Consider the following 23,220-nt stretch of genomic DNA (forward strand, 5'->3'; position numbering starts at 1 on the left):
CATTAGGGTGGTTCATATTTTTGGCTGGGTCTATGATCCTTGCAAATGCTTGACCCATAAGGGAAGTGCTCATGCAATGGGCTGATATGTCCATGCTTTGTGGGCATACAATAGGTCTGTATTCTCTACACCAGTGTGAACACCATGGCAGGTAAGAGGTAATGGCTTTCAAATGCCACTGTAATGCCTACAAATACTTTGCATGTTCTGGTATATCTTTTAATATGCAGCAAATAATTCCATGGAGTTTTAAATGGAGGAATTGGACAGTTCTTTGGCAGTTAAACTAATGTCCATGCACGGTTTCAATATTCCTTAAAAGTTCAGTAATGGCTTAAGTTTTTTTTTTTTTTTCGTTGTTATTAATGGCTGTGGCAATCTCAGTGGCACACACGCCTGGTGTTCATCTTTATCACCTGTGACCTAGCTTCATATAATATCGTGGTTAGTGGAGGGCCATTTAAGGGCCGGGAAGTACTCAGTGGTCCATAATCTTTCACTCTTTCCTCTTGGGTGTTGGTGCTTGTCTTCTTGGGAAGAATAAGAATCCTCCGTAAAAGACATGCTGTCTGTGGTGCTAACAGCCATTACACTGGGACCATGCACATAGAATCACACTTCCATTTCACATGTGCATGGAAATTCATCACTAAGGAGTAGCAGAAAAAAGCAAAAGTAGTCTACTCATGTGACTTACTACCTGACCTCTGCCCCTTCTGAATATGAAATGAGGGAATACTGAGACAAAAACGATTTGGTGTTTTTTTCTTTTTTGTTTTTGGTAGCAGCATGACTGTAGCTGACTTCCATGTTGTTCATTTGTATTAGCATCTTGTGCTGCGTGTATGTAGAATAGATTGATTAAAACATCAGTGGGAAACTGCAGCACTAGTGAGTTATTAGGGAATTACTGTGCTTTACCTTATGTTAGGGTTACGACTTTCTGCAGCCTTGGTAAGACCTAGCTGTGAGGAGGATTCTGGCTTTGATTTACCAGAGACAGCATGGCTACAGTGGGCATCTGTTCAGATGTACTGCTACTGCACAGATACATTGCTTGATATCTAAGCCTGGATTATTGGAGGGAGGTTAAATAAAGCTTTTCAGCATACATTATATGCACTAGTTATCAAGGCTCACTTTTTTTCATTCTAGTCACTCTAGTGGCTTCTGCCTCTCTTCTTTTTGTATCTACTTGGTATAGAAGAAATATACAAGTAATCTTATTAATTTCAATATATTAGAGACAGATTACTCCCCCTCAGCCTTTGTTTAGTCATTAGCTTTGTGGCGTCTTCTCTTCTTTCAGCCACCTTTCAGCCTTTTCGCAAGGCAAATTCTGCTTCACTCTGGGTTACTTCTGGGTGGAAATAATTCATGGAGCTATGTAAGATAGGGAGAAATGGCCTGGCCAATCATGTCTGTGGAATCCACACATTTTATGCTCTTTATTTAAAGGCATTTTGTTGTAGTTAGTTGCCTTCTGAAAATAGTGGATATGATTCCAGAAAGCACAGGAAGCCATATTAGTTCCTCTGCATCACCCGCCCCCAGCCCCAACCCTGGGAGTAGCTATATCAAAATGCTAAAATGTGTGCCGACCTACATATTCATCAGCAAAGCAGTAGTGCCTTCCTGCCAGCGAGTCGAAGAATTGCTTCAGGTACATGTTTTCTATTTTTCATACTTGATGGTACCATGGCAAACTGCACCAAATAAAGCTTGCATGTTTTATTAATAACAATATTATTCCTGTTAAAAGCGGTTGATCTTGAGTTGCTTTATATTAATGTGAAGTGGTAAGCAGCTTTTGCATTTTGGGAGCTAAATCACAGCTTGGTTTGATATGACATTAGGGATGTTGCTGTTAGGAGTAGGTAAGGTTGCAAGGGATACGGTAGCATCAGTTTGTTAATGGCATCATAGTTCCATAAAATACTTGTTATAATGAACTGCTATTTTTGTTAGTAGTTTTGTGTGATTTTCGATATGATGCATCTAACACAGATGAGACAATTCTTTCTTCTTCCAAATCTCTCATACCTACCCCAAATAAGAAGAAAGACATAAAAAGCAAAGAATTATGAAGTACAAGTTGGCGTAGTGCATACCTCTAACCATGGTATCATCAGAGATTTCTGACAAATGATATAACTTAAACATTGATACTTTTGGTACTCCTTAGAAATATGAATTGCGAGAAGATACTTGTCTGTTATACAACCATGTTTCCAACAGTTTAATGGTTAAGCCATAGGAACAATACATACAGAAAGCTCAGAACAGAGAGAAGTTATGAAGAGAAAACTGGAAAGCTAGATTTAGAGGTTCATTGTGACTGTTGCTCTATTAATTCATTTTTAACTGGGCACCATTTTCATTTGCTGTATTTCTCTCTCTCATTCTCTTTCTGAACAGTCATTAGAGGATCTTGAAGATCAAAAACGAAAAAAGAAGAAGGAAAAGATGGGATTCGGTTCCATTTCCCGAGTCTTTGCCAGGGGGAAGCAGCGGAAGTCTCTGGACCCCGGGCTCTTTGATGGTACTGCTCCTGATTATTACATTGAAGAGGATGCAGACTGGTGATCCCTCAGCCTGCCCCTCCCCCAACCTTGCTGCCAGTGTGTGCGTGTCTTAACTGTAAACAACAGCAACATGTGAGCCCTCCTGCTGCATCGTCGGCCACCTGTGTAATTCATGTACATAGAAAAAGCCAATGTCTGTACTTTTTGTTAATTGTTGTCCTTAAGAGCGATGCAGCTGTGTTTTAATTTTACTCGTCCCATTTTTTTTTTTCTGCTTTGAAACTGGAAACTTGAAGGACTGCTGTGTATTTGTAAATAACAAACATTGTGCACTTTGTCCTTGTAATGTCTTTTGTCCGGATGCCGTTTTCTTGAGCCCTTGTTGTGATGCATTCTATATCTGATATGTGCACAAGATGGATCAGAGACAGTATCCCATAATCAAAATTTACCTCACTTATTTAAATATATCAGTTCTTTGATGTAAAAACAGAGGGAGAAACATTGCAGGTTAGACTTTTTAGGACTGAGAGACAGAGTTCTGTGCATATGTATTGTGTGCATGTGCGTGCCTGAGTGTGTTTGTATGTGTTCTCTGTTTTTGTGTTATTTTGAATTCAGGTTGTGACCAACTAGCACAGAATTGCTGTTCAGGTTACCACTAAAATAAACATTAAAATTGCATTATGTGAGGTGACTGAAAGACAAGCAACATGCTTACATATTCTTAGGGGTCTTGCCTTGGATGTTGGTGCACTGTAATGTGGCAAAATGAATAAATGTTTTTAAATTGTAAAAAGTATAATGGTAAGGAATGTGAACTTTTGGTGTGTGTGTGTGTGTGTGTGTGTGTGTGTGTGTGTGTGTGTGTGTGTGTGTGTGTGTGTGTGTGTTAAGTAGTCATATAAAAATGTTGGTAGTTGTATATCTGGAGCAGGAGAAATTTAGCAATGTTCAAACAGGGTATGAGTGTTAGCCATGCATTATGAGAGAGGCACCCCTCATTTTATCACTTGTAATTGCTGTTTTATCCTCAGAGAGTGCACTATCATTCATATAATTGTATATATGTATATATTTCATTACTTTCTTATTGCTATATGGATTTTTGTGGATAATAACAGCCCCATATATGCTAACATTACATATACATTTCCTTCATGATAGGAGTTGTGCTTCTTCATGGAACTTAATGCAATCCTGGTGTTCACTGTTTAAAGCCACTTAATTCTTGTTTTATTTTTTTCACATTGTGGGACATCTGTCACATTTTATTTTAAGAACTCTGAATGTGGCTATGTTCTATGAAAACCCTTTTAGTCCACTTTCCTTGAAATCACCGTCACTTTCATTCCTCTCATGATGAAGTCCAACCTTTGGGCACTGCCCTTTATCTCAATGTGCTGCCTTCATGAATTACTTTATCTTCCAGGGATATCACTAATTGTACCAGACCACAAATCTAGGTGTCATCCTTGGTGCCAGCATTGTTTCTGTATCATTATTTCAGCGTTTTTCACAACAGTGAAAACAGTCTAGAAATGAGGTAATCATTTGCATATGCCGTACCGCATTGCTTTTATATTTACATATATGTACAGTGAAGTTGGGTAGTTGACATCGAAAGAGGTTGCCACCTTTCGCATGTTGTTTAGAATTGTTTTTAAATCCAAGCTTTTTGCACTGCATCTCAGGTATCTGTAAGAAACAGGCATGAAGAAGAGTGAAATGAGTTTGGACTTACTGGCATAAGGATAGTTTAATATAAAAACAAACACCTCAGCCCTATAGCCTCCAAAATGTTTGACACAGTTGTACAGGAGAGCTTTGCTACTGCACAGCTTGTGAAGGGCTGACAAATTTTAAAATTTTACTCTGTCCAGCTTGCATATACATTACATCAACTTTCACTAAACCTTTAGTAGAATAGCCCCCTGCCTTTATGGATTATTAATAGTATAACATGCAGTTGTGAAGACTGCAAGGGAATGTTTAAAATAAGTAAGCACATAAATGGTGTAAGTGCCACATTTTAAGGGCTAATACTTGTACTAAACAAAAGTTGCCTGAAACTTTGACTAATTTCCATAGATAGATTAGCAAAGACACAACGTTCCATTTTCTGGCTGGATTCATGCCCGTAATTTCTGTGTGATGTAGAAGTAATAACTTTTTAAAATCTTCATAAGCACACGTTTTGAGATTTTGGCTGTTACACTATTTTGTCCATTCATTAGTTTTAGCAGTGTGGTAATCTGTCTAAGTGGTGTCATCAATACATTACTGAAACATGAGTGAAATGTACATTATTTTAATCCTTTCTGGGTGCTGTTGTATGTAATGTGTTATAAAGTGAAAGATGAGCTTATTTATTTGGAAGAGGGAAAATCCCCTTTCAGTGAGTTAATTTAGGCATGCTAGAGTGTTTATTTACTTGAAAGTGTACCTTGTTAAAAAAGGGATACTCTCTCTGATTCATGTTATCAAACTAAAAAAAATAATTGCATTTTTCCATCTAACACATCATGGTGTGGGTAGTTAGAAGAATGTACAGAAAAAGGAATTACCCATACTGATTTTGCAAATGGATCATCCAAAATGTGGAAAGTGGTGCTGGACTGGAAGCACCACTTACGTACTACTGAGTACTGATTACTTTGTAAAAATCTACTTTTGACATGTTAGCACACTGTTAAAGTGCTCCATTTGACTCAGGAGCATATTGTTTTTTTTTTTCATTGTTTTTGTAAATTAGGAAAATTCTAATGGATTTATTTAAGAGAACAAAATAGAAAAGGAAATTATGGGTAACACTAAATTTAGTTTTTCCCATAATATTGGGAAAATATCTGAATGCTTAAAAGGCATGGATGCAAATATAAGGAATATGATAAATCTAAATAAAGCATATTTTAAAATAAAAATATTATTGAATTATATCTTGGTTTGATTTCTTTTACTAAGCCTGTGAATGTCAGAGTCTCTGTAACACCAGTATGATTGCTATTGTATAACCAAATCCAAAAATTCCTGGCAGGGTGCTGAAGTAGACCACTTTTGTATAATACAAGGCAAAACTGTTAGGGATACCTTAATTAGTAAGATTCACAAAAGTGACTTGCTCGACAAAATTGATTGGCAAATTCCTAGAGTTATGAAACAGAAAATATGGAGGTATACTGCAGGAAATTAATAAACAGAAGAACAAATAGAGAAAATGTTTCCTCTATTTTTCCTTCCGAGTTGAGAAAACAAAATCCATGTATTTTCTTTGTATTTTTTCCTCTAGAGTGTTTATTTCTCGCATCATGCCTCAATCTTTTTGTAGTTTATTTTTGTACAGGCTTTGTGGAGATTTTTTTGCAGCTTTTTATTTGGTTCATCTTGATAGACTGTTATGTTTCTATTCTATACTGGCAGCCTGTCTCTGGGATAGAACATGGAATACTAAATTGTGTGAATAGAAAAAGGTTCAGGGTCTTGAGGTTAAGTGGACTCTGTGCTGTCAAAGAGAGCAAATTCCCTCAGAAATAATTTTGTGTTACATGAAAGATATCCCCTGTAGTGCTGACACTCTCTTATAAGGGATACTGGAAGTATTTCCTGGGAAAGAACAAACAATTTCTGTGCAGTAGTAAGTGAGGTCTGCTCAGTTGTATAACTGGCTAGTAACTTTTTAATGCTATCTAACAAAAAAGATAAGGCAATGGTTAAAGATCAGAACACTGTATGTTGTTTAGGTGCATTTTAAGTAGGCTTGTTTTCCCTAGTGTGCCACATTCTCATTCGGTCCCCCGTTTCCTGCCACAAGCATTTACTTACTGTATTTTATTTATTTATCTATCCTTGCTTACTAGGAAAGCCCAACTGATTTAAAATCCTTTTCAGCAGAGGTCTGGGGAAAAAAGCTCCACATTCAACAACAGTTTTGGCAAATACATAAAATACAGTTGCATGATATCAGGAGGAATACAAAATGTAGGTAAGTGTGCATATGTGGTAGAAAAAAAAACATTAGAATAGCTTACACAAGTACTTAGGAACAGACACATACATAGCATATATAGGTGTATACAGAGTTGAAATTCATTAGAAGTAGACACACTGTTGTAAGTAGCAAAGAGAGAGATTACACTGAAAAATATACTGTAATATTACTTGCAATTTCTAGCAGTTAAAATAATGAAAAGAAGAGGCAGTTTAACTGTAAAAATATTAGAAACGGGGAAGATGGTTGATAATGCAGTACCCCATATTAGTAGTAGTGTAGCCATGAAAGTATCACTACTACCTTAACCTTACATATTTTCTTTTCTTTTTGTTGACCTTGAAGCCAAAAGGAGAGAGCTCATTTAAAGTGGGGGGCTTGAAGATACAAGTTCTACCCCTAAAAATGGCAACAAAATGCCTGCTATGTAAAACAACTTTATACAATTATACGAACATGCACAGAAATGTAATTAGGAAAGTGAGAATGGTTGGGGCTATTTGGACTGTTATAAGGAATATTAGTTTTGGATAGGTGAAGAACTAGAGGCCATGAAAGTATCACTACATATAAGATTGAGTAATGAAGTAATTAGGAAAGTGAGAATGGTTGAGGCTATTTGGACTGTTATAAGGAATATTAGTTTTGGATAGGTGAAGAACGAGAGGCCATGAAAGTATCAATACATATAAGATTGAGAAATGAAGTAATTAGGAAAGTGAGAATGGTTGGGGCTATTTGGACTGTTAGAAGGAATATTAGTTTTGGATAGGTGAAGAACGAGAGGCCATGAAAGTATCACTACATATAAGACTGAGAAATGAAGTAATTAGGGAAGTGAGAATGGTTGGGGCTATTTGGACTGTTATAAGGAATATTAGTTTTGGATAGGTGATGAACGAGAGGCCATGAAAATATCACTACATATAAGATTGAGAAATGAGGTAATTAGGGAAGTGAGAATGGTTGGAGCTATTTGGACTGTTATAAGTAATATTAGTTTTGGATAAGTGAAGAACGAGAGGCCATGAAAGTATCACTACATATAAGATTGAGAAATGAAGTAATTAGGGAAGTGAGAATGGTTGGGGCTATTTGGACTGTTATAAGGAATATTAGTTTTGGATAGGTGAAGAACAAGAGGCCATGAAAGTATCACTACATATAAGATTGAGAAATGAAGTAATTAGGGAAGTGAGAATGGTTGGGGCTATTTGGACTGTTATAAGGAATATTAGTTTTAGATAGGTGAAGAACGAGAGGCCATGAAAGTATCACTACATATCAGATTGAGAAATGAAGTAATTAGGGAAGTGAGAATGGTTGGGGCTATTTGGACTGTTACAAGGAATATTAGTTTTGGATAGGTGAAGAACAAGAGGCCATGAAAGTATCACTACATGTAAGATTCAGAAATGAAGTAATTAGGGAAGTGAGAATGGTTGGGGCTATTTGGACTGTTACAAGGAATATTAGTTTTGGATAGGTGAAGAACAAGAGGCCATGAAAGTATCACTACATATAAGATTCAGAAATGAAGTAATTAGGGAAGTGAGAATGGTTGGGGCTATTTGGACTGTTATAAGGAATATTAGTTTTGGATAGGTGAAGAACGAGAGGCCATGAAAGTATCACTACATATAAGACTGAGAAATGAAGTAATTAGGGAAGTGAGAATGGTTGGGGCTATTTGGACTGTTATAAGGAATATTAGTTTTGGATAGGTGAAGAACGAGAGGCCATGAAAGTATCACTACATATAAGACTGAGAAATGAAGTAATTAGAAAAGTGAGAATGGTTGGGGCTATTTGGACTGTTATAAGGAATATTAGTTTTGGATAGGTGAAGAACGAGAGGCCATGAAAGTATCACTACATATAAGATTGAGAAATGAAGTAATTAGGGAAGTGAGAATGGTTGGGGCTATTTGGACTGTTATAAGGAATATTAGTTTTTGGATAGGTGAAGAACGAGAGGCCATGAAAGTATCACTACATATAAGATTGAGAAATGAAGTAATTAGGGAAGTGAGAATGGTTGGGGCTATTTGGACTGTTATAAGGAATATTAGTTTTGGATAGGTGAAGAACGAGAGGCCATGAAAGTATCACTACATATAAGATTGAGAAATGAAGTAATTAGGGAAGTGAGAATGGTTGGGGCTATTTGGACTGTTATAAGGAATATTAGTTTTGGATAGGTGAAGAACGAGAGTAATGAAACTGTGACAGAGGGGGAAGATAGTGGTTGCTATAATTAGAGAGAAGACAAGACTGAGTTTTGTTAAAGTAGAGCTTGTCATTGATGTAATTTATGTAAACAGTTACTCCTTGTGGTTAAGTGAGTATGTATTTCTGGCCCAATGGAGAAAAAGAGGAAAGTAGAAAAAAATAAGTATTTGGAGAAAAGGCAGTAGGTCTAGCCAAAAAAAATATTCTAGCAGGAAGTTAAACAGTAGCAGAGCCAGTTTTTATTTAGGTAGTGTTTTAGTAGCAAATTGAAGGTATGTGTCTTAGCTGTCTGTTTTATCTGCAGTGGGGTACAGTTCCAATTTTTATTGACTTGGTGGGAGTATAGAGAAACTCCAGCTGAGCTCCTTGTATTAGACATGGAGAAGAGTGATTTGTTACTATACCATAGTAGTCTAGAACTGAAGTATGGTATTTTTCAATGACAGGAATTTTTCAGGGAAAATAATTATATTGTAGACTATTGTGAGTTTTGAATATGTAAGGTAGCGGGGAAGTTTTAGCTAGTGTAAATTTCTAAGGGCTATGCAGTGGTGGGATTTTAGTGGGGTGTTTACTAAAAGTTTGGCAATTTTATTGTAATGTGTCAAGTTTAGTTATAAGGGTGATATTGAGATTTGTAAAACTGGAGGACAGATATAGAAGGAAAACAGTTTGCTTTGTATAGTGATTCTAGTTTCCACTGGGTCTTTTTGATGGTCTGGAGTAGGTATTGGTCATACTTAATTTTATCCTCAAGTAATACTCCAAGTAGCTTCATTTTGGTACACTTTTGATTTTTTGTGTTGTTGGATAACAGAATGTGGAATTTGTGTTTTTGTTTTATTTGTCTTTTGAGGAAAAGAGCTTTAGTTTTGTCTTTTTGGGGTTGAGGAGTAGGAATGCATGGGTGAGCCAGGATTTAGTGGATAAGGAAGCCTGTTGAGTAATATCTTGGAGGCTATGTAGTGATTGTGCAGAGCAGATGCATGTTGCATTGCCTGCATGTTGAGTATGAGTTGCTTGTTGAGAAGCAGTATGGAGTTTGGTGATAAATGTGTTAGAAGGTAGAGGCCCAAGTGCTGAACTTTGGGGAACCCTGGCAGGAATGTTGAGGGGTATTGTGTCCACTTAATTGCTTGTTGCCTATTTTGACAGATAGCTATGGAACCAAAGTAGAGCTGTTTGTTTACACCAAGAGGTGCTAGTTCACTTAATAGTTCGTGATGGAATACTGTTTTGCATTTGATGCATTTGATCCTGCATTCTAGAATTAGGGATGATTGTATTTCCTTGAAGGAAATAGCAGACAGGTTAAGCTGAAATGTACCACTGTCTTCTCCTGGTGTGACAGCTACAGACAGGTAACAGGTAATTAATTCTCTTTTCAGATGAAGTACATAAGATGGTATTTCACACTCAGTTTATGGTACCAGACCCTGATCTGTTCTCCTCAGTAATGGGACTAGATTCAAGGTTTCAGGGCTATGCTGTAGCTTTAATTCCACACAAAATGGAAGCGTATAGAAAGCAAAGTTACCATGGCAACTTCTTCTCCTCCTTCAAAAGTTAGCTGAGAGCTGCATAAACATTCTTAGAGGTAAAAGCATCTTGGAAAGATGCGCATAGACCTTCTGCCTTACAGCATCCCACTGTGGCTTAGCATTAGTGAGAAGCAGAGATAGAGTTTATGCTGGCGTTTTACATGTCTGCCCTGCGTTGGTTTGAAAACAAACATTAAGATAAAGCAGAAGTCCCAAGATCTTCAGGAAGGTCTGAGTAAGCTACTTTGTACATCGGGCAAGCTGCTTGTAATGCATCCTGTAAGTTTCCAGTCTCATATACAGGACCCACTAATAATGAGCCAATAATTCTGTCCCTGGACGTCAACCAGGCATTCAGTGCTATTGTCCCAGGCAAAGCATCAATCAATACCAAGATGCCTAAATGAAAAAGGGTAGAATGCAGTCACATATAGTGGGATACTCGTTCTTCAAATTGAAGAAAGCTAAATTCACCTCAGTTAAAGAATGTAAATTGTAAGAAGTTAAATTGTGGCTTATCTGAGCTAATAAGGTAAATTCCATGACCTGCAGTGCCTGTGGACCCTACATAGCATCTAGAGTTCTGCAGCTTAGCTGAATCAGTTGTACTGTTAACAGCACTAAAATATCAGTTCAGAAGGTGGCACGGGGGCTTTATTTTTTAAGTGACTGCTGTACATATGGGTTCATTTTGTATATTAAGTAGTCATCACTGCCATAGAACAGATGTCACAGCTGTCAGTGCCACTCCCAAACTGGACACTACTTCTATTAAAGGAAGAAGCTTAACTTAAAAGTATTCCGTCTGCAATTAAAATGAAAATAAATCTTCCTATGACCAAAATGCACAGCAGACCTACAGTCACCCTGAAACATAATTCTGTATCTTTAAAATTAGTTTACTATTTTATATGATCCCGTGATTAGACCCGATGACCGCAGCAAACAAAAGTATTGTTAGCGTCATTGAACAACAATAGTGATTAGCTTAATCTCAAACTCAGAGTCTATCTCTTCCATTTGTAAAGGAGGGGCTTCAGAAGCCAAAGATGTATCAGCCATTAAGTAAGTACCTATACTACGGCAAAAAAACTGAAGAAAACAATATTTGTGAGAATTGAGTGCTGTATAAGTGGCAAGAGTGAGTTATACCTGGTTTATTGACTGCACAAAAATAGTTACATAAGTGCTTGTGCGTTTTCTGGTTTTTTTTGGGTAAGTATGGGCTTGTCTGACATAGTTCTTCAAAAGGTGTACAATATTCTTGGTTCTGACCCCCCCCCCCCGTGTCACACTTGTTTTGCACCAGCGTTTCAGTAATCATTGTTGGGCATTTCAGACTGTATATTTGGAAGAAGGAACTATTTTAAAGTGACGCAGTACATTAATGTGTCCTTGGTGTGGTTGCTAGAGAAAAATATGCTCATAGGTTTTTACTGGACTGATGACCACTAGGTCCTTTTTAAGCTTAGCCATGGATCCCAAATCTCTGACAAGTTCTATTACCTTTGATAAGTGTAAGTAGGGGCTTGGGAGATGAAACATTTACAATCAGGGGCCTGGAGGATGAACCATTTACAGGCTGCATGTTTACTTAAGCTTTTAGAATATATTTTTTCCTGGGCAAGTGAATTCTAAATGTATTTTTAGGATGTGGGATATGTGGCATTACATGTGAATTGGAGTAAATTGGTTTTGTTTGGTCAGTTTCACTTCATCAAGGTTAGCAGTAAAGTTAATGATCTTTCTTTAGTACATTGGTGGAAGTGATATGACTATAACAGCAATGTGTATTCCTGTGCTCTGAAACAAACACCTTATGTACATGGGGCAGCACACGAGCATGGAATTTCATATGTAGACTAAGGAAGGGGTAAGTGGTTAGGCTGCCAGCTTGTTCTAGGAAGGATTTCTGTTTGGAATAAGAGTAACACAAGCCATAATGATAAGGAAGTTTGTAGTATGCATTGGTTGTTTTTATTATTATTTAATTATAGACAACATGGTCAAATCCAGCACTCATCCAGGAACATTATCTATAAAGCTATCTATGTTTTTCTTTTTTTTTTAATTTTTTTGACTTATGTGTTCACTGTTACATTTGAACTTAAGCAAGACCATCTACTTAGCAAGATAAGTGTCTGCCACCAGCACAATACATGGGAGTTAAAATTACTAGCACATCTGTCTGCTACTTATTCTGCTGATGTTACAGTTACAGACAACAGACCGTTACCGAAATGAATGCCAGCAGTGGAACAAATGCAGGTTTTTTAATCACTAAAGGATTTAAATGGGAGGATTGCCTAATAATCTAAACAGCATAACATCTGTATTCATTCATCTGATTTTGGAAGGAGTACTTCTCACTTCTGATTACTCACAACCAAATGTTTCCCTGTAGTTGTTTGTGGTTAAAGAACTGTATGTGCCAAACATTGTCTGTCATCCTCACCCCTTTAATTCACTCACACTATTGTGTACATGTTAGCTTAATTATGTTCTGTTTTAGCACTTTGTCATTTTGTGTTGCTGTTTTTGAAGTGTCTGATTGTTCTTTGTGAACTGTCTTTCATTTTCCATTGTGCTGTATTTCAAAGGTCTTTATTTTTTATTATTCTTTAAGAATGATAATGCTTCATATATTTCTCTCACTCTCTCTGAATGCATGATTGGGTGCTGTTCTGAAAATAACGACCATTTTGAGTGCCCCAGCAACTACTGATAAATGTAGTTGATGATTAGATGCTAACTGATGCATAATGATGGCCTTTCACTGTGCTTGTATTTATGAGGATCTTGAAAGGCTCATCCAATGTCACTGACTGTCATGTAGGAGCTTTGCTTGCCTTGGTCTTAACAGAAGGTGCCGATGGTAATATTAATTAATATTTATTAATTTTTCAATCTGTGCCACAGTGGAAGTTTCTCTAAAGTCTTTGCAGCTTTGTCCTGGTATAAATTAAATGAAAGGTACTATACCCCTGGCATGGGGAGTGGAGGAAGGAATCAATGGAGCACTTAAACCAGAAGGTGAACTAGTGACCTAAATCCTTACCTGACAAAGCTGCCTGGAAGCAAATTTAAAAAGTGTATAATTGCTGATAAAATGATTTTCAGTAAATTCTGAAAAGTGTGACCGCTTTCCAAAGGCTTAAAGGCTGCTCCTGATATAAGTTGATTTATACACAGTCATTGCTTTTGCTGCAGTTCCAGTATGTTTTGCTGTGAGAAATTGGTTGTGTTCATGGTTTTGAACTAAAGCTGTACCTTTTCAGATTTTTTTTCCACCATACTGAGGTGCTGAGACTCAATTTCATTTTAAGTTAGATGTGATTAATCAACTTCTCTTTCAGTAATGGGCATTTACATATGGAAATGATTTTCCAGTCACTTTCTGGAGAAATATGTTTAAAAATGTTTTATTCTATTATATTCACCTGATTGGGTTCATGGGTTTTCATCAGATGTGGAATACTGTATTGCTTTCTAAGGCAAAAGAACTTGAGGATTAATACTTTAGTATGTGGAAACTGTGATCTGTTTTCATAAGTCCACAGCATATTCATCTGAGTCATAAGAATCTGTGGATTTCTGAGGGAGATCTCTCTTTCTTTTCCCAGAAAAAGATTCTGTAGGTGCAGGATGATGTCTAGTAATAATATGTGGTCTGGAAGAAACAATCTGAAGGAAATTCTCAGCCATTCTTAGTAGACCCTGCTGGTAGACCTGAGGGGGATTCAAGCCCAAAGGCCTAGAATGAGGCATGCCAGGAAGGACCCATTTTGGATTGACCTAAGGCTTAGTCCTGGACATAGTACAGAGGTACTGTGACTAGGCTATGGGCAGGCAGCTGTAGCCTGTGCACAGTCAACTAATGGTCCCTCAGAAATATTTGTGATTCCACCTTCCTTCTCTGAAGACCTAGCATAGGAGTTGGAAGCCAGGACCTGCAGAGCAGCCTTGGATTCAACCAACATCCCTTGTCCTTCAGCTTGTGTGAATGTGGAGAGGCGAGGAGGCATGTCAGACTATAAAGGGAACTCAACAGCCATCTCTGACACTCCCTTAGTCATCAGAAGGGACTATGAATGTGTCTCCTTTCTTTCAACAATCACAGGCTTGGGTGGACTGGTCAAAGATGAAGGTGTGTTATGTGCCACCCTCAACAGTTCCAGATGCTTCTCCTTGTACTTCTAAAAGGAGTGAAAAACAGAAGAATTAGAGGATGCCATAGTTCATAGGTTCATAGGTTCATAGAATAGTACTAGGCTAACTGCCCTTGTCAGCCATTTTAAGCCTAGCCAATTATCCCTTTTGAGACTCAAACCATGAACCTTGTGTTTGTAAGGCAAACACCTTAACCATTAGACCACCCTAGTGAGTGATGTTCCTTGATGCCCTTTTTCCTTTTCTAAAACATGTGCAAGGGATTCAACCAAATGACAGATAGTGCACTTGTAGGACAAAAGACAAAGGGAATAAAAGTCCCAATGTGGAATCTGTTTTCCAGAATCAAAACAAGTATTTATCCTAGCCTAGAACCCATTGATAAAGCAGACAGTGAAAAGTTAGAAAATTTTTCACAAAAGGTAGCTTTTAGATTCAGTCTGGTATTTGGACCAACCGACATAGTCTATGAACATGGATGCTTCAGGCTGCGATAGCAAGAAAGAGTTGAGAGATGGTGTTGGCCAATGACCCTTATACCCAGACATCCTAACATTAGGTGAAGGGTGTCCACTAGCCCAAGAGGAGGGGATTAAATATCTGGTAATTGAGCCAGCCAAGGGCTAACCTAGCAAGAATAACCCATATAGATATTACTATAACAGTGAAACATGATGAAACATCCATGCTTCTCTCAAACTAGTCACGGTCATCTTATTCATCCATAATTCTGTCTCTATAACTGTATCGAAATACATATTTATTAAGTACTCAGCAGTCCCTTCCACTTCTGCCTTCCTTTTTGCTGCCCAGAGTACAAGCTAAAATGATTTTGGGTAAGATACTCAACTATGTTTCCGAAGAACTCTGCCCATTAAAAGAAGTTCTTCATGTATAAATCAATTATCTTAAGAAGCCTTTCCCAACAATCCAGACATCAGTACCACCTTAATTATTCTTACAGTTCATAACATTTCTTAATTTAGTGTTCTCTTCTGTCCTTTGCTCCCGTAGTCTCACTCACACTACTGACACATTTACCATTTGTAAGTCCCAACATGAAGTTCTTTCAAAATGTCACCAATTTCAAACGCAGCAGTCTCTCTATTTTTCTTTTCAGAAATCATTTAACCTTACATATTTTCTTTTCTTTTTGTTGACCTTGAAGCCAAAAGGAGAGAGCTCATATAAAGTGGGGGGCTTGAGGATACAAGTTCTACCTCTAAAAATGGCAACAAAATGCCTGCTATGTAATACAACTTTATACAAATATACGAACATGCACAGGAATGTACAGTGAATATTATGACAGTTAAAATGACAGATGCAACAAGAGTGAAGAATAAGTGTAGCCTGAGATTTAGTGCATCATTTATGAAGTCAGCAAAAACATGAGCACCTCTGCAGTACACACATTATCGCAATGACTACAGATACAAGTATGAAATGCCAGTATATGCAATGAGGAGCAAATATATCACCAGCAAACCTGCATGACCAGTAACAGAGGAGGATGGCTGTAAGATATGTATTACATAACAGATGACAGCTGCAGAAATGGTGCTGCTGGTTGCTAGAAGAGGTCTACTGCACCAAAAGCAAGACAGAAGAACCTATAAATGTATGTACAGTAGACAGAGAAGGTAGGTAAGGAAGGAAGAGGGATGTGGCAGAAAAGTAGGGGATAAGGACAGGAGAGTAGTAAATAATTAAGACTTGAGAATTACAAGACATGCAATAATGACAAAAGGATGGACAGTAAGAGTGAGAGTAGAAAAAGTGGGTCAATGTATGGAAAGGTTAGGTATATAAATTACAGGATGTGTCAGAGAGAGAGAAGCTGAAGAGTACAAAAGAGATGGAAGTTCCAGAAAGTTAGATTTTGGCTAGAAGTGTAATGGAAGGCTTGCAACTATTTAATTAGCAACTGTCCACAAATCTTCCCAAGACAAAAAATATCACCCATAGCCAGAATACTTTAATCAACTGCAAATAATGAAACAACTATTAAAAACAACTGAACACTTTCGTCTTTTATAACTATCACAAAGACTTCATTAGAGTTAGCCGATGCCTGACACATAACATTTAAATACCCACAACCCGCCAATAGCTAACTATGCTTAATGGAAGCTAAAATACATTTAAAGATGTAGGCTAATGTGAACTAGCCATTTGCTAAAAACTCAAATGAATGTATTTCAATAAATACAGGTTAAATATATTAGTTGTATATATTTATATTTAAAAAAATATGTAAGTTGTGGAAAAATATATATACGTAAATGCCAAGCATGAACCTTAAATACTAAAATAGCTAGATAGATAAATAAATAAATTCAGGAGATGCCACAGTTGAAAAGAGCAGCTTAAAAATATATAAAATAAAATGAAAATCATAAAACTTGTGCTCTCTTCTACAACAACACAGATAAGGATTTAACCTCAGTTGCCATATAAGTTCTATGAATTCCAATAGCACATCCAAATCACCCCTAAAACATTCTACAATAACATGATTGATGATAAAAAACAAATTTATTAAAGGATGGACAACTCTGAGTGTGCCTATACAAGGCATTAGCAACCTTACGCTTCTTTATATCATACAGGTGTTCACGGACCCTTTCTTTCAACTTCCTGTTCGTTTTCCCCACGTAAAAACTATTACAGGAAATACAAGTGGATAAATAAACTATGTTTGACATGTTGCAATTACATTTTCCTGCATGTTGGATGGTTCTATTATATCTGACAATTAAAACATATGGCCCATTGTGTATATCCCTGCAAATTTTGCTGGCTCCACATTTAAACACAATACCTTTAGTATATTCAGTTTTCCAACTACCAACATTTTTCTCAACCAGAGACTTGATATTTCTCCCTTTACTATAAACAATCAATGGAGTTGGCTCTACCAATACTTTCAAATCAGGTGGTAATATTATATCCCAATTTAGTTTGACTATATTAACATATCTTAGTATATCAGTACTAAAGGAACGTGACAATATCAGTATACCTAAGGTAACAAAAGTGTCATTCCTTTCGTCAGGAATTTTGAATGTTACTGTACTTTCATCTTGTGGAGACATTTTCAAAATAGGGGGAAAATGGTCATTCCGCAACCGCATAGCCTCATCCTTGATATTATGTAGTTACTCAATAGAATAATCCCTGGCCATAAACATACACATTAGGTGGTGAATCTCATCCTTAAGTGTTTCATGGTCAGTAAGAACAGCCTCACCATCTGGCCCTTAACTACTGATTAGGTGGTGAATCTCATCCTTAAGTGTTTCATGGTCAGTAAGAACAGCCTCACCATCTGGCCCTTAACTACTGATTAGGTGGTGAATCTCATCCTTAAGTGTTTCATGGTCAGTAAGAACAGCCTCACCATCTGGCCCTTAACTACTGATTAGGTGGTGAATCTCATCCTTAAGTGTTTCATGGTCAGTAAGAACAGCCTCATCTGGCCCTTAACTACACATTAGGTGGTGAATCTCATCCTTAAGTGTTTCATGGTCAGTAAGAACAGCCTCACCATCTGGCCCTTAACTACTCATTAGGTGGTGAATCTCATCCTTAAGTGTTTCATGGTCAGTAAGAACAGCCTCACCATCTGGCCCTTAACTACTGATTAGGTGGTGAATCTCATCCTTAAGTGTTTCATGTTCAGTAAGAACAGCCTCACCATCTGGCCCTTAACTACTCATTAGGTGGTGAATCTCATCCTTAAGTGTTTCATGGTCAGTAAGAACAGCCTCACCATCTGGCCCTTAACTACTGATTAGGTGGTGAATCTCATCCTTAAGTGTTTCATGGTCAGTAAGAACAGCCTCACCATCTGGCCCTTAACTACTGATTAGGTGGTGAATCTCATCCTTAAGTGTTTCATGGTCAGTAAGAACAGCCTCACCATCTGGCCCTTAACTACTGATTAGGTGGTGAATCTCATCCTTAAGTGTTTCATGGTCAGTAAGAACAGCCTCACCATCTGGCCCTTAACTACTGATTAGGTGGTGAATCTCATCCTTAAGTGTTTCATGGTCAGTAAGAACAGCCTCACCATCTGGCCCTTAACTACTGATTTCTTCTGATGAGCTGGATGGCAGCTTTGAAAGTGCAGGTAAGAGTTTGAAAATGCCTTTTTCCTAAACAGTCAAAACAAAAGAAACTAATGTCGCTTGTCCAGTCAGGATAAAACAGATGAAGGGTTGTGGGTTCGTTTCAAACGACTTTATTACATACAAACACATCAGCATTGAGGCTTACTAACTTAAACTTAAATAAACTTATAAACAGACTGACTACTGCAATTGTACATGTTAAAACTCTGGCAGGATAAAACAGACGAATGGTTGTGGGTTCAGTTCAAACAGCTTTATTACATACAAACGCATCAGCATTGAGGCTTACTAACTTAAACTTATAAACAGACTAACTACTGCAATCGTACATGTTAAAACACTGGCTGTTCTCTCAAAATGGCACTGCAGCCTGCATGTGCTCTCTATTTATATGAATGTGACCTCACTTGGAAATGCTTCTTAAAGTCACAACACACACTCTGATCTACACCTAATGTATAATGTATCATCAATTTAATATCAAGGTAATTGTGTCCATTCCAACAATATAGGTACACTTAAGAATATCCATTGTGTTTTCCCACCTCGTAAGTGTGTCCAACCACTGATCTACTGTCCCCTTCCACAGGATGAGTATATCATCCAAAAATATGAAGTAACTTTGCACTCTAGACATAAATTCTGGGGAAGAGACATATAGGTCTTCCCATCTAGCAAGAACAATGTTGGCATAAATTGGAGCACATGCTGCATCCATGGCCACTCCAGATATCTAGTGAGAGAATTCTCATTTAAAATGAATGAAATTGTTAGTCTGTACCAACTCCAGGAGAGACATGATGGTAGACATTTCATGAGTAGGTAACCCAGATGACCCAGACAAAAATTCAAAGAACCACTCAACCCTAGTACTGTGGGGTGTAATAGAGGAAAGGTCCGCCACATCAACCGTGATAAACAATGTTTGTTTCAAACAGAAGGTCAGGTCTGCCACATCAACTGTAATAAACATAATGTTTGTTTTAAACAAAAGGTCATTAATCAATTTTAAAAGTTGCCATGGATCCCTTAAGATGTGCTTTTTTGTCTTCAGTACGTTTTTTACAACTAATATCAATAAATTTAGCTAGGGGTTCAGTCTTTGATCCCATGGCTGATGCAGTTGGTCTGAGGGGTGGCTCTATTGAAGGCTTATGAATTTTGGGAATGCCAAATATAGAAGCAATTTTAGGTCTAGAAACATTAAGGTATTCCCATTCTTCATGGTCAAGTTCTCCCTGCATGACCATACCCAATATCAGAAAATCAAATTTTACAAAAGCAATATTAATCTCATTTACAGGTACGCATTTGTATGTGTTTTTATTGGAAAGTAAATGAAACATTTTAACAGAATAATATGCTGTTCATAATGACAACACCCCCACCTTTATGTGGTTTCATAGTCCTAATGCTTTTGTCCTACATTAAGGATTACAGACTCATCCTTTCTTCACCACTTAAATTGCAAATAAGCCCACCTTTATGTTTAAAAATGTGCTGAATTGGTTCTCACATGTCTTCTCAAAAACTGAAACTCAAGGATTCGGTGGTGGGATAAAAGTACTCTTTCTTTTAAACAAACTGCACTCACCTGGATTTGATGTCTTAGTGGAGTATAACATTTTTGATTAATACTTCTAGTAAACAATTTTAACTTGTTCACTGCATCAACAATGTCCATTTTAAAAATTTGGGATAAATGCAAAGCCTCTCTGAGAAACAGACTGACTTCAGGACTGTCCAACCCAGATAAATTAAAAATATGAAAACTGTCCACAATCTTGCCACAACCACAGATACATTTCAGTTGATTCTCCTGGTCCAGCCCCTGCCTCGAAAGTTTGTGTAATTATCCCAATGTTGGGATCTCACATCGATTAAATTGCCATGGTTTGGGTCATTGTTCCACCAGCTGGCCAGTCTTTCCAAGCATCGGGCTGGTAACTGTTCTAAAAAAACATGGAATCTCAACTGGTTCATAACCAGTGAGTCATTTTGAAAGAAAAAAGTTGTATACTGGTGCTCACATGGGAGATAACAGCCACAGTGCTAGGGCTACTCACAATTCCAACTCTGGCTCCAAGTCGGTAACCATTTCAAATGTTGGGACCTACTGGAGCAAGTCCAGAAATACTGAGACTAAATGGCTGAAAGAACACTCTACTATATGTTAAGTCCAAAATGCCATTTCTCTGAATATTCCTTTTTCTTCAAGGTATGGTGATCTTGGAGTTGGTATATATAAGTTTGGGGTATGTGGGGGGGGGCTTACCTCCATATACATGGAGGATTTGCAAGGGGATAAGCCCCCCTCCCCCCCCGAAAAAGATATTTAAAGGAGAAAAGTGATTTTCATACATTGCTCTTGTATTTTTTGTGTCTTTTTTTTTCTGGCTTGTCAGCACTCATCATTTTGAGTGTCAAAATTTCCATAGGGAGCCCTCAAAGTGAATCTAGCCATGCTTGTGACAGAATTAACGAAGCCTTTCAGTTTGCTTTATAAAGATGTACTGCAGCGATCACTAATCTCTTTACCTTATGCGGACTTTTGCTTGGCAAGCTGTTCCTTTTTCCTTCTGTACACAGAGAACTCGCCACTGCTGTCTGTATCTCAGGAAGTTACCTGCTAATTCCACCAGCTTTGGCTCAGGTTGTGAATTGGAGAAAACAGACAGGGTGAAGGAACTGGCTTTCTTTGTCTTAGTTACTTGGAAGTTTCAGTACATGGTCTTATTCAGATCTGACCTGCTATCAAAAAGTTGCTGGTTTACATATCCTCTATCTTGCCTAAAGGATACTTCTTTATATCATTTTGCAGCCCAAAGCAGATTGTGCATTTGAAGCAGGTGTTTTGCAGCTGAGGTGACCACAACTGAATTTGATAACAGCATGCATCAGGAAAATGGACACTGAAGACTGTGTCATTAAGACTGAAATAAAAGATTAAAGAAAACAAACACACTGCCTCATCATGTCTACCTCTCCTGTGAAGTAGCAATGAACTGAGGACTATAGGCACATACTCTTCACTTTATACAAATAAGTAAACACTTGCCAAACATTCCCTTTTCTCCCCTGCAGTGTGATGATGAAGTTGGTGTATATAGTTGGGAGTGTGGGGACAATAGCACCCCCCCCCCCAGCTAGATGGGTTTTACTTACCCTGGTATATGTTTTATTTATGTTTAGGCAAGTGTTTACTTACCCAGAGAAAATTTTGACATTCGGGTATTCCATCTTTTGCTATTTTCATCTTGCATAAATGAACGTTGGTTATATGGGCATCAGGATTTCAAAGTAGATCCATATACATACATATACACACGCACACACACATATATATATATATATATATATATATATATGTGTGTGTACACACACATATTTATTTATTTGACATTTGTTGATCAGGCTAGTCAGACTGGGCTAAAGCCCTTTTTCAGTGGAGGCCCTGGGAGAAAAGCTCCACAGTAAAACAAAGCAAGAAAAATAAACATGAAAGCAGTAAAGTACACTAATATATATACAAAAGTAGTTAAGTAAATAATTACAGTAACAAGCATGAACACTTACTAAAAAAAGACGTATACTAAGTAGTATGTAAAGATTCAGGTAATAACAAGAACTGGCAGTAACACATTAGAATTATACACAATAAACAACTCTACAACTTCAAAGCAATTAGTTTTGTAAGCTACATGAGGTGAAGGTATAAAATATAAAGACAAATTGCAAATTAGGAGGCAAGAAGCAAGTTTCTAGAACCTATACACACACACATATATATATATATATATATATATATATATATATATATATATATATATATATGAGAGCAACTAAGCACAGCCAGGCCATCAGTATATTATGGGAGGTGCAAAGAAAAAAGCTCTGGATAAATGCAATATATATATATATATATATATATATATATATATATATATATATATACATACACACAAACAATTAAGCATAGCCAATCAATTGGTATATTTCAGAAAGTTCAAAAAAATGAAGTACCAAGAGAAAACTCCCACAAACACGAGGGAGAACATGAAAACTTCAGACAGTAATGGTAGGTCAGAACTGTACCACTGACACTTTGTTTGTGAGGCAGAGCTTTTACCATTAAGCAACCCTGCTGCCTTACCTAAAGATATTTGTGAAAATAATTACAATATCTTTAACAAGAAACTTTTTGATTTCCAAAAGAGGCACATTACAGTCTTTGAGTGTAACCTGTGCTAGTGTAATGGCTAATTAATTGCCAGATAATATTGTAAAAATGAATAGAACTTGGCCTTATGGTTATATGGTGAACGTCATCCATTCTACAAGCAAACAACAGAGTATTTAGAAAATAAGTAACAGTGTTCAAACAAAACAAAAAAACCCTGCACGTTTAACTTGGTTAATAGTAATAAAAAACTTTATTTTCAAAATAATATATCCATTTTCTACAGACTTTGGATGTATTTCCTTGATCCACTGAGTTTTCTTCATGTGCTCAGCTTTCCTTCCACAGTCTAAAGTCATGTTGTAGACTGGCAGTACTATATAATGATGGAATATACTCCTGTATCACCACAGGAAGTGCCTGACGGGAATGTGCTTCCATCATGTTT

The 23,220-nt window shown here is 37.2% G+C and overlaps 1 protein-coding gene across 4 annotated transcripts in view; it reads left to right on the forward strand.

Moving 5' to 3' along the window:
• The window catches only part of KAZN (kazrin, periplakin interacting protein), a 2,853,667-nt gene that overhangs the window by 1,628,864 nt on the left and 1,201,583 nt on the right, over positions 1-23,220 (forward strand). For all 4 annotated transcript variants that reach the window (XM_044062363.1, XM_044062364.1, XM_044062365.1 and 1 more), the window contains one exon: positions 2,419-2,542. In XM_044062363.1, coding sequence (XP_043918298.1) covers positions 2,419-2,542 — 124 coding nt within the window. The remainder of the gene's footprint in view (positions 1-2,418; positions 2,543-23,220) is intronic.

This window comes from Protopterus annectens, chromosome 2.part1 (genome assembly GCF_019279795.1).
Source record: "Protopterus annectens isolate FY-2018-M chromosome 2.part1, PAN1.0, whole genome shotgun sequence".
NCBI classification, from domain to species: domain Eukaryota; kingdom Metazoa; phylum Chordata; order Ceratodontiformes; family Protopteridae; genus Protopterus; species Protopterus annectens.